The 14,892-nt window shown below is 42.4% G+C and overlaps 1 protein-coding gene across 1 annotated transcript in view; it reads right to left on the bottom strand.

Annotated features, from left to right (window-relative positions):
- LOC118402119 (BMP/retinoic acid-inducible neural-specific protein 3-like) overlaps positions 1 to 14,892 on the bottom strand; it is a 102,484-nt gene that overhangs the window by 68,854 nt on the left and 18,738 nt on the right. Inside the window, exon 2 of the mRNA XM_035800043.2 lies at positions 1,154 to 1,481. Within this exon, the coding sequence (XP_035655936.1) occupies positions 1,154 to 1,431 (278 nt within the window). The 5' untranslated portion in view covers positions 1,432 to 1,481. The remainder of the gene's footprint in view (positions 1 to 1,153; positions 1,482 to 14,892) is intronic.

The following is a 14,892-nucleotide window of genomic DNA, read 5'->3' as shown; positions in this document are numbered from 1 at the left end:
ATTGTCCTGCTGGAAGGTGAACCTCTGTCCCAGTCTCAAATCTCTGGAAGACTGAAACAGGTTTCCCTCAAGAATTTCCCTGTATTTAGCGCCATCCATCATTCCTTCAATTCTGACCAGTTTCCCAGTCCCTGCCGATGAAAAACATCCCCACAGCATGATGCTGCCACCACCATGATGGTGTTGAGAGGAGAGGTGTTGGGTTTGCGCCAGACATAGCGTTTTCATTGATGGCCAAAAAGCTCCATTTTAGTCTCATCTGACCAGAGTACCTTCTTCCATATGTTTGGGGAGTCACCCGCATGCCTTTTGGCGAACACCGAATGTGTTTGCTCATTTTGTTCTTCCATCAAAGGCTTTTTTTCTGGCCACTCTTCCATAAAGCCCAGCTCTGTGGAGTGTACAGCTTAAAGTGGTCCAATGGACAGATACTCCAATCTCCACTATGGAGCTTTGCAGCTCCTTCAGGGTTTTCTTTGGTCTCTTTGATGCCTCTCTGATTAATGCCCTCCTTGCCTGGTCTGTGAGTTTTGGTGGGCGGCCCTCTCTTGGCAGGTTTGTTGTGGTGCCATATTATTTCCATTTTTTAATAATGGATTTAATGGTGCTCCGTTGGATGTTCAAAGGTTCAGGTATTTTTTTATAACCTAACCCTGATCTGCACTTCTCCACAACTTTGTCCCTGACCTGTTTGGAGAGCTCCTTGGTCTTCTTAGTGCCTCTTGCTTGGTTGTGCCGCTTGCTTGGTGGTATGGTAGACTCTGGGGCCTTTCAGAACAGGTGTATATATACTGAGATCATGTGACAGATCATGTGACACTAAGATTGCACACATGGGGACTTTATTTAACTAATTATGTGACTTCTGGAGGTAATTAGTTGCACCAGATCTTATTTAGGGGCTTCATAGCAAAGGGGGTGAATACATATGCACACACCATTTTTCAGTTTTTTTTTAATTTTTTAAAATCTTTTCATTTCACTTCACTAATTTGGATTATTTTGTGTATGTCCATTACATGAAATCCAAATAAAAATACATTTAAATTACAGGCTGTAATAAAACACAATATGTAAAAGGCCAAGGGTGGTAAATACTTTTTCAAGGCACAGTACACACACACACACACACACCTCGCCTCTAGATTCTCACCTGTAGATCTTATAGCGTGTGGAGAAACCCTGCTGGAAGCGTTCTTTGAACTCTGTGTATTCAGGACAACGGTGGAAAGGTCCCTTCTCGGACAGTAGCCAATCCAGGTGGCCGCCACTCTGGCGTCCAGTGCTGGCAGCAGTGAGTGAGGGGTTCTTACTCTGCTGTCCCTCAGCCAGGGCCAGAACCCAGCCGAGGTGGCCCAGCACTGTCCACTGCCATAGGAGCATCAACAGCAACCATTTAACAGCTGCAGCACTCGGCCAACGCATCACCATCTTCCTGTTTGGCACCCGGGACCAGCATTCTTCTACTAATCCCTCCTGACCTATAAAGGGAAAGAGAGACGACATGTTTTTGGGCTCAATTCAGAGGTCAACTTGAAAGAAAATAAAAACTTGGACACCTTTCTTGACAGTATCACTTGTGTTTATTTAGCTGATGTATCAGCCTCACAGCCTTCGTCAGAGCTTCTCTTAGGGATCAATTTAATCAAATACACATGCAGTAACTTTCTTTTTCAGAGCCAAAAACCTAATACTACAACTGGCTAGACTTCCCTCCCAGGTCGATGCATTCAATCTTGGCCTGTACTAACTACACTGTAAGAGCCTTTCTTCAGCTAGATTTGGAGAGCTATACTCCAAGTATTGGTCTAGACCTGTGAAGGAAGGGAATAAAAAAAAGCTTTAGGCCTCAGTTCAATCAAATACACAATGTGGTATTTTATGTGGTAGCGCTCCCAGGGCCAGATTAAGAAATCATAGGCCCCAGGGATTTGTTGAAGTCGATCTGCAACACCCTTTTAAGACAATTTATGTTTCGTTAATTTTTGGAGATACTGTACCTGTATGTGCTTGTGATCAAACTTAATCCACAGTTATTTTTTATAAACTACTGATCCTCTGGGTCTTAATTATGCTCTGTGGTGTGTTTTGAACATTGAGAGCGGGCTCCTGTGGTTGGAACCAAAATTATAATAATACAAAAATTGTTATTTTTATTTATGTATTTTTGCCTCATGGACCCAGCCCCTGATTTACACTATTGACCAGTCACATTCATTTATTATTCAGTTTTTTTTTTTTAGGAATCAGTTACCCAATCAAGGCAGGGCATGCCAGTTACGCACATGGGCCCCCTACCTCCTCTCCTCCCCCATCTGATGATTAGCAGATCGGCAACAGCAGGCTCTTTACACTTATTGAGAGCGGACTCTTGAGTCTACCTGTGGTTGGCAGCTATAGTAAAAATATATAATACATACAGTGCATTGGGAAAATATTCAGACCCCTTGACTTTTCCACATTTTGTTACTTTACAGCCTTATTCTAAAATTGATTAAAACGTTTTTCCCCCTCATCAATCTACACACAATAACCCATAATGACCAAGAAAAAACAGTTTTTATTAGATTTTTTCAAATGTGTAAAAAGGAAAAACTGAAATATCAATTTACATAAGTATTTAGACCCTTAACACAATACTTTGTTGAAGCACCTTTGGCAGTGATTACAGCCTCGAGTATTCTTGGGTATGACGCTACAAGCTTTGCACACCTGTATTTGGGGAGTGTCTCCCATTCTTCTCTGCAGATCCTCTTAAGCTCTGTCAGGTTGGATGAGGAGAAACGCTACACAGCTATTTTCAGGTCTCTCCAGAGATGTTCGATTGGGTTCAAGTCCGTGCTCTGGCTGGGCCACTCAAGGACATTCAGACACATGTCGCAGTGTCTTGGCTGTGTGCATAGGATCGTTGTCTTGTTGGAAGGTGAACAAAAAACATGTCTATGGCATGATGCTGCCACACCATGCTTCACCGTAGGGATGCTGGCAGGTTTCCTCCAGACATGACGCTTGGCATTCAGGCCAAAGAATTCAATCTTGGTTTCATCAGACCAGATAATCTTGTTTCTCATGGTCTGAGAGTCCTTTAGGTGCCTTTTGGCAAACTCCAATCGGGCTGTCATGTGCCTTTTACTGAGGAGTGGCTTCTCTCTGGCCACTCTACAATAAAGACCTGAATGGTGGAGTGCTACAGAGATGATTGTCCTTCTGGAAGGTTGTCCCATCTCCACAGAGGAACTCTGGACCTCTGTCAGAGTGACCATCGGGTTCTTGGTTACCTCCCTGAGCAAGGCCCTTCTCCCCTGATTGCTCAGTTTAGCCGGGAAGCCAGCTCTGGGAAGAGTCTTGGTAGTTCCAAACTTCTTCCATTGAAGAATGATGGAGGCCACTGGGTTCTTTGGGACCAGAATTATTTTGGTACCCTTCCCCAGATCTGTGCCTCGACACAATCCTGTCTATGAGCTCTACGGACAATTCTTTAAAACCTTGTAGCTTGGTTTTTGCTCTGTGGGACTTTATATAGACAGGTGTGTGCCTTTCCAAATCATGTCCAATCAATTGAATTTACCAGTTGGACTCCAATCAAAGTTGCAGAAACATCTCCAGATTGATCAATGGAAACAGGATGCACCTGAGCTCAGTTTCGGGTCTCATGGCAAAGGGTCTGAATACTTATGTAAATAAGGTATCTGTTTGTTATTTTTAATACATTTCCAAAAATGTCTAAAAACCTCTTTCGCTTTGTCATTATGGGGTATTGTGTGTAGATTGATGAGGGGGGGGATTATTTCATCCAATTTAGGCTGTAACGTAAAAACATGTGGAAAAAGTCAAGGGGTCTGAATACTTCCTGAATGCACTGTATATAATATATACTGTACATATAATTTATACAGTATATATTTCCTTCAGACATCATGCCTGAAGAGGGGGGTAAATTATGTTTTTTTATATTAATGAGTTACTGTAGTGTTGAATATGCACTGCACAATCAAACTTTTAGGGCCAAGAATAGAACACGCTTGACCAAACTGTACAAGTGATATGGGACTAATAGTATTCCCAACACAATGCCTGCAGATGTCTCAAGTTTTGAGGGATGTTGGTATGTTGAGTGCAGGAATGTCCACCAGAGCTGTTGCCAGATACTTTGATGTTCTCTACCATAAGCCACCTCCAACATTGTTTTAGAGAATTTGGCAGTACGTCCAATTGACCAGTTTGCTAATGTCAATGTTGTGAACAGAGTGCCCCATGGTTGCGGTAGGGTTATGGTATGGGCAGGCATAAGCTACGGACAACGAACACAATTGCATTTTATCGATGTAAATTTGAATGCACAGAAATACCATGATGAGATCCTGATGCCCATTGTGAGGCCATGCAGTATATCCATATATTAGGGCCTAATGAGTTTATTTAAATTGAATGATTTCCTCATTTGAACTGTAATTCAGTCAAATCTTTGACATTGTTGCATGTTGTGTTTATATTTTTGGTCAATATAATATATGCATTATGTTCCTTTTGCCCTTTGTTTCCCTGCCCTTTCTGCTCAACTGTCCCACTTTAAAATGTATGTGCTTAAAGCTTTCCTCACATAAAGTAGATGACAGTTTGGTAACACTTTCAAATAAGTCGCTCTCTAGGTTGGTCTACCTGTGTATTAACTTTGTCATTTCTTAAATCACATTCATGCATTAACAATGATTGCTTAACAATTAGTTTGTGCAGTAATTGCATGTGGTAGCAGTGGTCATCCTCCAATACTGTTAAGGAATAATCATAGACTTTTTAAATCTCAAGGAAACTTAACCATAGAACACCCACCACCGTTCATTCTGCTGTGAAGTGGACACCTTACATCTCACATGTTTCTCACTGTCTTGCAATGTGAAAGATAAATCTGTCTGTAGGATTTTAAAAAGAATGTAGTGTGAACCTATACTTGAAGCACCTGCATTCCAACTGATTAGAATTCCATCCATTATTTCAAAAACTAAGAGGATACAACATAATATACCTTAGGTTGAGAATGAATCACTATGAAATAATAATGAGAACTTTATTTAACCTTTGTGCATCACATTAATTAATAATTAAAACATAATTTTACCTATCATCTGCCTGCCCAGTCATCAAGACAAGACCCGTCTTAAACAGTATCCCTCACATTTACATTTTAGTCATTTAGTAGACGCTCTTATCCAAAGCGGTTTACAGTTAGTGTATGAGGGGTGCTGTGGGGTAATTTAAGATACTCTTTGAAGATGTAGGGTTATTGCACACTGCACAGTGCACACTCCACTGGGGAAGAAGACCCATCTGCATCCCAAATGGAACCCTATTCCCTAAATAGTGCACTACTTTTGACCAGAGCACTGCGAGTCTCTTCAAAAGTAGTGCATTATATAGGGAATAGCATGCCACTTGGGGTGGATCCACCGTAAAGATGAGAAGCTGCAGGAAACAGCTGTGGTATCTGCTGCTGCTTCTCCTTTAATTCTGTATCATCCCTCCATTCCTCCCTTTCTTGCCTGTTTCCCTGTATTGCCCATACCCTTTACAGCCAAAACTCCATGTTTCTATTTCGACAGTTGAACTTTGCAGTTGTAAGCAGGATATTAGATTTAAATGACATTTCATATGCTGAATCCAAGTGTAAATTCAACTTTAGCATGAATAAAATATGACTTGCTGTGTCATTTTTCTCACACGATACGGTTACAAATGAAATCATCTCCTGTATGATGGTAGTCATCTCATGAAGCTACAGGGAATAGAGGGGAAAACGAGCCACAACTGATTCATACAAATTCTAGTGCTGACTTTCCAACCTTGCTTGAAATATGTCTTTCACATGAGTCTAAGTTCTGAAAGCAACACCTCTTACTGAGATGTCCATACCAGGCTTGCCGTATTGCTCCACTGTTGAAGTTCTTCCTAATTATAAAAATAAAACAACATCCTAAAAAAAGCCAGTGAGATAACGGAGGAAATAGTGAATTTAGCTTTGACATTTAATGTTCTTCTTGCATAAATCAAGTACTTTCCTATTTACCCTTTCTACCCAAGAGGAAAACCAAGGAGAAGACACGAATGTCTTGAATTCAGTATGAAGGTACGAGGGCACACAGGTGGAATAGAAAACCATTTTACCGTCTCGCACTTAGAAATAAAATTTCAGACAAGTATGGTCTGGGGAACTGGGTTACTTTTGTGCCATTCACATTTGTAGCATTCACCACGTTTTGCAGGTGGATAATGTTCACAGTTGCGAAACACCCCTGAATAGAACATGCGCACCCACTCACGCACGCATGCACACACACTCAAAAACACACATGGGCCCACATAAGCACACAGGCATACACTGCTCTTCAAATTGGCAAGGACCATACAATAAGAGAACGGCGACAGATAGTGTGCTTCTTCATTGCTTCATAATAAATAGCATAAGGCACAATATCAGGCTGACCATCCACAAAGTATAAGTATGCTGTACCTGTAAGTTATACCCGGTAATGTGTGCATGGCAATGAGTGCAGCTGTGAGTCCTTATTGAATCTGACTTAATAAGGGTTTGTGAGTGTGGGCCAACACCTGCCTCCTGGCCGGGCCCAGCAAAGCAGGTGTAGTCCCATTACCAGAAGGCCAGATGTTCTCTTGAACTAAGCTACTCATACTCAGTGTTTTAACTACTCAGCAACCCTGCCAGCTGTCCCACAATATTTCTCCATTGCTTCTTCGTGAGGGTGGATTTCTATCTGCACTAAAAGAGTATTCATAGTACCGGGTTGGTGGGTTTGTACTATGGCTCAATTATAAAAACTGGCAGCCAAGGCAGAACTTTCCATCAGTTCCAGCCTGGCAATTTGCTTAAGCGTGGTTTGATGAAAGGATGAGAGCAATTATCAGGAGTACACCTCCTACGCTATGGTAAGCCAAACAGCTGTCATAGATCTTGGTTACGCAAGATTTGGGTCCCTATGCGTCGAGCTGCATCGCACCGATAGCATCGTGATTCCAACTCAAAAGCTATACTCTATGTGTTTAACCATGCGAGACATCCCACTCATTCGAGGAGAAGCAAAGACAGACCAGGTCCCTGAGATGCACATGATATTGCTTTTTTCAAAAGAAAAATCTACCATTGCCAAATAAACATACCCTGCGTCAAGCTGTGGGATGTTTTTTAGTGAATATCAGAATCTGGTTGGGTGTCACCAAGCAGCGAAACAGCTCAGATCTTCCTGATCATAGTTCTTAAAGGTCAATCATCTTGCTCAGTAACCTCTATATAGCAATATTTTATGAGCAGATTCTTTCTAACCATGAAGATTAATCAAATCTCATCCTTCCAGTAAAAGTTTGCCCCCAGGAAACTGTTTTGCACGATGTAATATAAATAAACAAAAGCCATAATCCTGAAAATGAAAAAGCCTTAATTAAAAAGCGTAAGCATAGCAAGTTAATCAGCTAAAACAATTAGGAGGGCGTGAAAAAGCATGAATGTAAAAAATAATCGGATTCTCAGCCACACCTCATTGTTCAGGGCACTTAAAAGTGAGGTGCCACACATACTTTAACAGGAAAGCAGGTGCTTACCTCTTACCTGCACATTAATTACTGTTAGATCTTCATTAGGGTCCTCCAACGGAGCCAAAGTTAAGCAAACAACCATATGGGCAATTAGGACCCATCAATACCTGCAAAATTGATAGAGCACTTGATAATTAAGAAACACCAATCTGTCTTTCGGAGCATCATATTTTCCAGCTGTTTGATTTGAAGAAAATCCCAAAGTACCAAAGGATCGATGATGTGTTATTGCTTCACCTTTCCAGCTGCCGTCCTTTCTCCAAAAAGACAACGCCATGTAGTGTTAATTGCCTATACATCACATAGCCCAGATAATTACCCAAGCTGCTTACTATGGGTAACACTGCCTCCATAAAAAGTCCATCTGCATATTGCAACAACTCTATATTAGTTTGTTGACTAATCCCCCAATAGGTCCACACTGACTTGGGAGTTTGTGGAATTTATGCCAAGAACAATACACCCACATTTGGTAATTGAGAGCACAGCAGGGCCTAATTTCAAATTGCCTCTGTAAGCTTTAATTATATACAGTATCTATTGAAGGAAATATCCATGAAGGTGGGATACACGTTTTAATAAACAACCCATAAAAAATAATTAATCAAAAGCTAAATGAAATCGTAATGCATTTCACAATGTGAAACATTTTCAGTGATGCAACTGTCAACCTTATCTCGTTACTATGCCGAAAACATGTAACGAACCGCACTCAATGCTGTGCATTGTCATGGTAATTGCTTTCAGTGGTAAAAGTTAATCAAGGCCAATTGCAAGGCCACAATTGAAGTAGGTGTCACTAGTGTTTATGTAGAATCCATTTCAAAACAGCCATGGCTTGATGGCTAGCTTTAAAGGGTTGATGAGATCTTATTTGTAAGAAAAGCCACAAGGAGCTCTTGTGCTTCTCTGTTGATATTTGCATGACATATTCAGATTAATTATATAAAGCTATTTGAGCATCTAAGCCTATCATTTGAAAATCACTGAACAACAACTCATTACCTTTTAGGGGACATCAATTCTATTCGATTCAAGTAAGAGCATTGAGAGAGATGGCACGGTTCAAGTCCCTTGTTCTCCAAAGGAAAAACCGAACAGAACAGTTTGATTGATATTTCTCATCTCCTGTAAAACACAGCTGTGGTGCATTAACACACTACATTCAGCAAATTGAATAGAGATGTAAGAACTTCTCTCAGCCATAGCAGACGCACTGCCATCTCTGGGGCCTCAAAAATGTCTCACTGCCGGTAGATTCAAAATCATCTTAATGATCTATCTTTTTCACCTTGGAGATTTCGAAAACACCATTTGTTAGCATTTTCATGTAGCCATAGCAACTGAAACTGTAATTATATTACAGAGGCATTCATTATAATTCTCAGTGTGGCCCGAGGAATACAAAAAAGTTCATGCCCGTATTAATGCATAATGTTCAGCAATTATATTTCCTATAGAAATGGAGACAACAGAGGTACAGTAGTACACGAGCTAGATATACAGTACTTTGTCTATAATTATTATTTGGTGACATTCAACTGTAAGGAGAAAATGATCTTGGCTGTTTAACTCACCGTGCCATATCTCTCTCAATGCTGTTACTTGAATCAAATAGAATTCTCAAATGTACTTCTGCACTTTTTCTGCCCAATAGTTTTTTATACCTTCTATATATACTTTTTATATAAATGTCCGTAAATCACCAAGCACCATAACAGTTGGATTGTCAACTCAGACAACTTCAGAGAAGAAAGCAAACCGGAATTCATTGCCTTACATTTCTTGAAAACCCCTTTTGAACCTTTGTAAAACTCTCCACGCAACTTTGCACTCCAGTCTTGCTGAGTCTGAATGGGAACATAGGGGAGGTTTGAAAGGTTAACAGAAGACCAATAAAAAAATGTAACACAAAAGCAGAAAGTCTTTCCTGGCTGGCTCTTCTTTGTGTGTGTGCGTGTTTGTGTGTGTCACGTATGCGTTAGAGAGATAGCGAATGCAGAAATAATTTAAGGCGTTCCTCTTTTCAATAAATCCATAACCATGAATCAGTTTAACAATACCAGATGATTTTACTGATTTTTAAAATCTGAAGCAATCTAAATCCAGAGGTAACTGTTGATTAGAGCTACTGTACTGTATCATATAAATTATTTTGGCTAATATTTTCGCTGTGAGGGATAGTTACAGTATATAGTCATATACATTGTTTTGCTTTTCAAGCTGATGTCATGTAAGTACAGAGTTTATGTATTTTTGATTTTGCTCTGTTACCAAGGTTGTTTATCATGCTTCAAAACTGTTGAGTTGAGAGTGAGGTGTTTGTGAAGTTGATGTAATTCTTGCCCCCAGCTTGCATGCTCACCCACCCCTGCTGCTGTAGACTGTGTGAGCAGCATGCACTACATAAAATATCTCTCGGGTCTGCTATCTCATTCTCAACCTTGGAATTCATGCAAAATATGGAGCCCAGAGATCTGCTTATCATCTCTTATCATCTTCACAATTCTGCAGACAGTGTTACTGTTTATGTTCCAACAGACATGGAGCAAGGGAACTACAGCATCTGATGATGCCAATGTGTAGTTACTGATTCCATCTCTCCTGTGGACACATCCTGCTAATACTTTTATGGTCAGGTTGGTGTCCTGAATTTTAATCAGACATATCTCGTGATACTTCTGGAGTAAAGGAGACTCATATCCTTCCGAGCATGTTTTAGAGAGGGGAAAGTAGTGCTTTCTTTTAGGGAAGTGATCGTCAGCTAGAGACTACAGCCATAGACAGGTGGGATCTACAGTATTAGAGCAGGGCTCCCCAATAGGCAGCCCAGGGGTCATTTTATTTGGCCCCCCAGGTTTTCAGAGCAAAAAAAAAAATGTGTATTAATCAATTAATGAAAATAATTTCTGCAAAATCACAAGGAAATCAGCTCAAAGTGGTTTTAACTTAGGAAATCTATTCCCAAATATTCCCACGCATAAACAAAGAGGTATATGCGATAGTATACCAATGGAATCAAGGTTTGAAATTATTTTGTGTTTGTCAAATACTATATCTGTTTGGGATTCTCGCTGTCAATTTGCAGTGTACAAATGATTTATAAGTATGCTCCGGCCCTCCGACCATCCGCTCAATGAAAGATCGGCTCACGGCTGAATGTAACTGGTAACTGGTGACCCCTGTATTAGAGCCTGTGTGAGGATAAATGGCGCCAAACTCTCCATGTAAAAAGTCAAATCCCACTGGGAACAGATGTAATTTCAATGTCTAGTTTTGATTTAAGTTTGGTTGCGTTTGGTTGCGATGTCAACAAATGTGAAATAATCTTGAAATAAATAAAAAATTTCACCATGTCATTGGATTTAGGTTAAAAGTTTGGTGAAACTCAATCGGTTTTCCACCTTGATTCTACGTCATCAGATTTATTTATTTATTTTCCCCAGTGGGATGTTTCTGCATCTAAATAAAAAGGGAGGGAATCTACCCTGCTTCACATCAGAGAAGCAGGGTATTTCATCATAGATATTCCCAACACAGCGCTTTAGAGAAGATGAGAGTTTGTAGAAGTATGTTTTCCAGGACTGAATGCATTTTCCTGGGGCTCATTAGAATTGCTATAGTTATTCAACAATTTGTCTTTATCTGAGTGATGTTTAAAGTGGTTGTGTGTTTTTTCACTCTTGAATAATATGAGCAGACTGCAACAGGTCTTGTCCTAGTGGTTTTTAGATGAATTACTTTTTTTCTGCAGGATGGTCTACTAACCATCGGTCCTGGCAACCCACATTATGCACATCTGGCAATCATATTTGCGCACACCTGCTCCCCATACTGGGTGATTCCAAGATGGCGTAGCAGTAAGTCGTCCTGTCGTATCGTGCCGTATCGTGTCCCTTGTATATATCGTTTCTTTTTCGTTTTTACATATCTTTAAAAACATTTTGCTAAACCTAAGCTTCCAAATACTCTCCTGCAACCCGCCTCACCCAATGTAGCTACTTTTTCCTAAAGTATTTATATTTACTTCGGAACCGGAACCCCTCAACTGAAGCTAGCCAGCTAACCACCAGCTATGCTAGCGGTCTTCAGCTAACCAGTCATCAGCTAACCTTTAGCTCGGAAAGCTCTCGCCAGTTCGAACAACGCGACGCTAACCAGAGCATAACGGACCTATTTATTTTTTATCCCCAGATTCCCACCGCAAACTAGCTATCTAGCTAAACCGCAACCCCGGATGATTACTCCTGGATAGCGTTTCCACCCACTTAGCTTGAAGCTAGCTCGGCCAGAGCACCTGTGCTTACCACCGTAGCATACTCCTGGGCTACAATACCCGGGCCCACGACCGGTCTATCGATGTCACCGCATGAAGAGGAATAAACAGACTCACCTCATCGTGACGTCCCCCAAAGGCTAACTCTCTCGCTCTTGCTATCTTATTGCTTGCTAATTCGGCCTGCTAACTGTTAGCTTGTTTAGCCCTGGTCCGCTAACTGCTACCTTGTTTACCCCGGCCTGCTAACTGTTAGCTTGTTAGCACAGGCCTGCTAACCGTCTGCATCGCCGCATCCCAAACACTCACTGGACCCATATGTACTTTCTATCTCTTTCCGATTTTTTATTTGTTTATACCTTCCAGAAACCTGCCTCACCCAATGTGATACGGAATCGCTATTATTTTTCATTTTTAGAACACACTCAAGAACCTCCAGAAGCTAACCAGCTAACTAGCTACAAGCTATTTAGTCATTGTTCGTTTTTTAACCTGGATAACACTCGCCAGTCCAGCTTCCGTGCCCCATCCACCGCTGCCCCCTGGACACTGATCACTTGGCTACATAGCTGATGCACGCTGGACTGTCCATTAATCACGGTACTCCATTCTGCTTGTTTGTTTTATCTGTCGGCCCCGTTGCCTAGTCAACGCCATTTTACCTGCTGTTGTTGTGCTAGCTGATTAGCTGTTGTTGTCTCACCTACTGTTCTAGCTACCTGTGATTACTGTATGCCTCGCTGTATGTCTCTCTCAAATGTCAATATGCCTTGTATACTGTTGCTCAGGTTAGTTATCATTGTTTTAGTTCACAATGGACCCCCTAGTTCCACTCTTTATACCCCTGATACCTCCTTTGTCCCACCTCCCACACATGCGGTGACCTCACCCATTACAACCAGCATGTCCAGAGATACAACCTCTCTCATCATCACCCAGTGCCTGGGCTTACCTCCGCTGTACCCGCACCCCACCATACCTCTGTCTGCGCATTATGCCCTGAATATATTCTACCATGCCCAGAAACCTGCTCCTCTTATTCTCTGTCCCCAACGCTCGAGGCGACCAGTTTTGATAGCCTTTAGCCGCACCCTCATACTACTCCTTCTCTGTTCCGCGGGTTATGTGTAGGTAAACCCAGGCCCTGCATGTCCCCAGGCACCCTCATTTGTTGACTTCTGTGATCGAAAAAGCCTTGGTTTCATGCATGTCAACATCAGAAGCCTCCTCCCTAAGTTTGTTTTACTCACTGCTTTAGCACACTCTGCTAACCCTGATGTCCTTGCCGTGTCTGAATCCTGGCTCAGGAAGGCCACCAAAAATTCAGAGATTTCCATACCCAACTATAACATCTTCCGTCAAGATAGAACTGCTAAAGGGGGAGGAGTTGCAGTCTACTGCAGAGATAGCCTGCAAAGTAATGTCATACTTTCCAGGTCCATACCCAAACAGTTCGAACTACTAATTTTGAAAATTACTCTTTCCAGAAAAAAGTCTCTCACTGTTGCCGCCTGCTACCGACCCCCCTCAGCTCCCAGCTGTGCCCTGGACACCATTTGTGAATTGATCGCCCCCCATCTAGCTTCAGAGTTTGTTCTGTTAGGTGACCTAAACTGGGATATGCTTAACACCCCGGCAGTCCTACAATCTAAGCTAGATGCCCTCCATCTCACACAAATCATCAAGGAACCCACCAGGTACAACCCCAACTCTGTAAGCAAGGGCACCCTCATAGACGTCATCCTGACCAACTGGCCCTCCAAATACACCTCCGCTGTCTTCAACCAGGATCTCAGCGATCACTGCCTCATTGCCTGTATCCGCTACGGAGCCGCAGTCAAACGACCACCCCTCATCACTGTCAAACGCTCCCTAAAACACTTCTGTGAGCAGGCCTTTCTAATCGACCTGGCCCGGGTATCCTGGAAGGACATTGACCTCATCCCGTCAGTTGAGGATGCCTGGTCATTCTTTAAAAGTAACTTCCTCACCATTTTAGATAAGCATGCTCCGTTCAAAAAATGCAGAACTAAGAACAGATACAGCCCTTGGTTCACTCCAGACCTGACTGCCCTCAACCAGCACAAAAACATCCTGTGGCGGACTGCAATAGCATCAAATAGTCCCCGCGATATGCAACTGTTCAGGGAAGTCAGGAACCAATATAAGCAGTCAGTCAGGAAAGCTAAGGCCAGCTTCTTCAGTCAGAAGTTTGCATCCTGTAGCTCCAACTCCAAAAAGTTCTGGGACACTGTGAAGTCCATGGAGAACAAGAGCACCTCCTCCCAGCTGCCCACTGCACTGAGGCTAGGTAACACGGTCACCACCGATAAATCCATGATTATCGAAAACTTCAACAAGCATTTCTCAATGGCTGGCCATGCCTTCCGCCTGGCTACTCCAACCTCGGCCAACAGCTCCGCCCTCCCCGCAGCTCCTCGCCCAAGCCTCTCCAGGTTCTCCTTTACCCAAATCCAGATAGCAGATGTTCTGAAAGAGCTGCAAAACCTGGACCCGTATAAATCAGCTGACTCAGTAGACTCGGTTTTTCGGATGACTGCCTTGCCTGGTTCACCAATTACTTTGCAGGCAGAGTTCAGTGTGTCAAATCGGAGGGCATGCTGTCCGGTCCTCTGGCAGCCTCTATGGGGGTGCCACAGGGTTCAATTTTCGGGCCGACTCTTTTCTCTGTATATATCAATGATGTTGCTCTTGCTGCGGGCGATTCCCTGATCCACCTCTACGCAGACGACACCATTCTATATACTTTTGGCCCGTCATTGGACACTGTGCTATCTGACCTCCAAACGAGCTTCAATGCCATACAACACTCCTTCCGTGGCCTCCAACTGCTCTTAAACGCTGGTAAAACCAAATGCATGCTTTTCAACCGATCGCTGCCTGCACCCGCATGCCCGACTAGCATCACCACCCTGGATGGTTCCGACCTTGAATATGTGGACATCTATAAGTACCTAGGTGTCTGGCTCGACTGCAAACTCTCCTCCCAGACT

Source organism: Oncorhynchus keta, chromosome 23 (genome assembly GCF_023373465.1).
Source record: "Oncorhynchus keta strain PuntledgeMale-10-30-2019 chromosome 23, Oket_V2, whole genome shotgun sequence".
NCBI classification, from domain to species: domain Eukaryota; kingdom Metazoa; phylum Chordata; class Actinopteri; order Salmoniformes; family Salmonidae; genus Oncorhynchus; species Oncorhynchus keta.
Note: the sequence above shows the minus strand (reverse complement) of the source record. Positions and strands in the feature narration are given on the sequence as shown.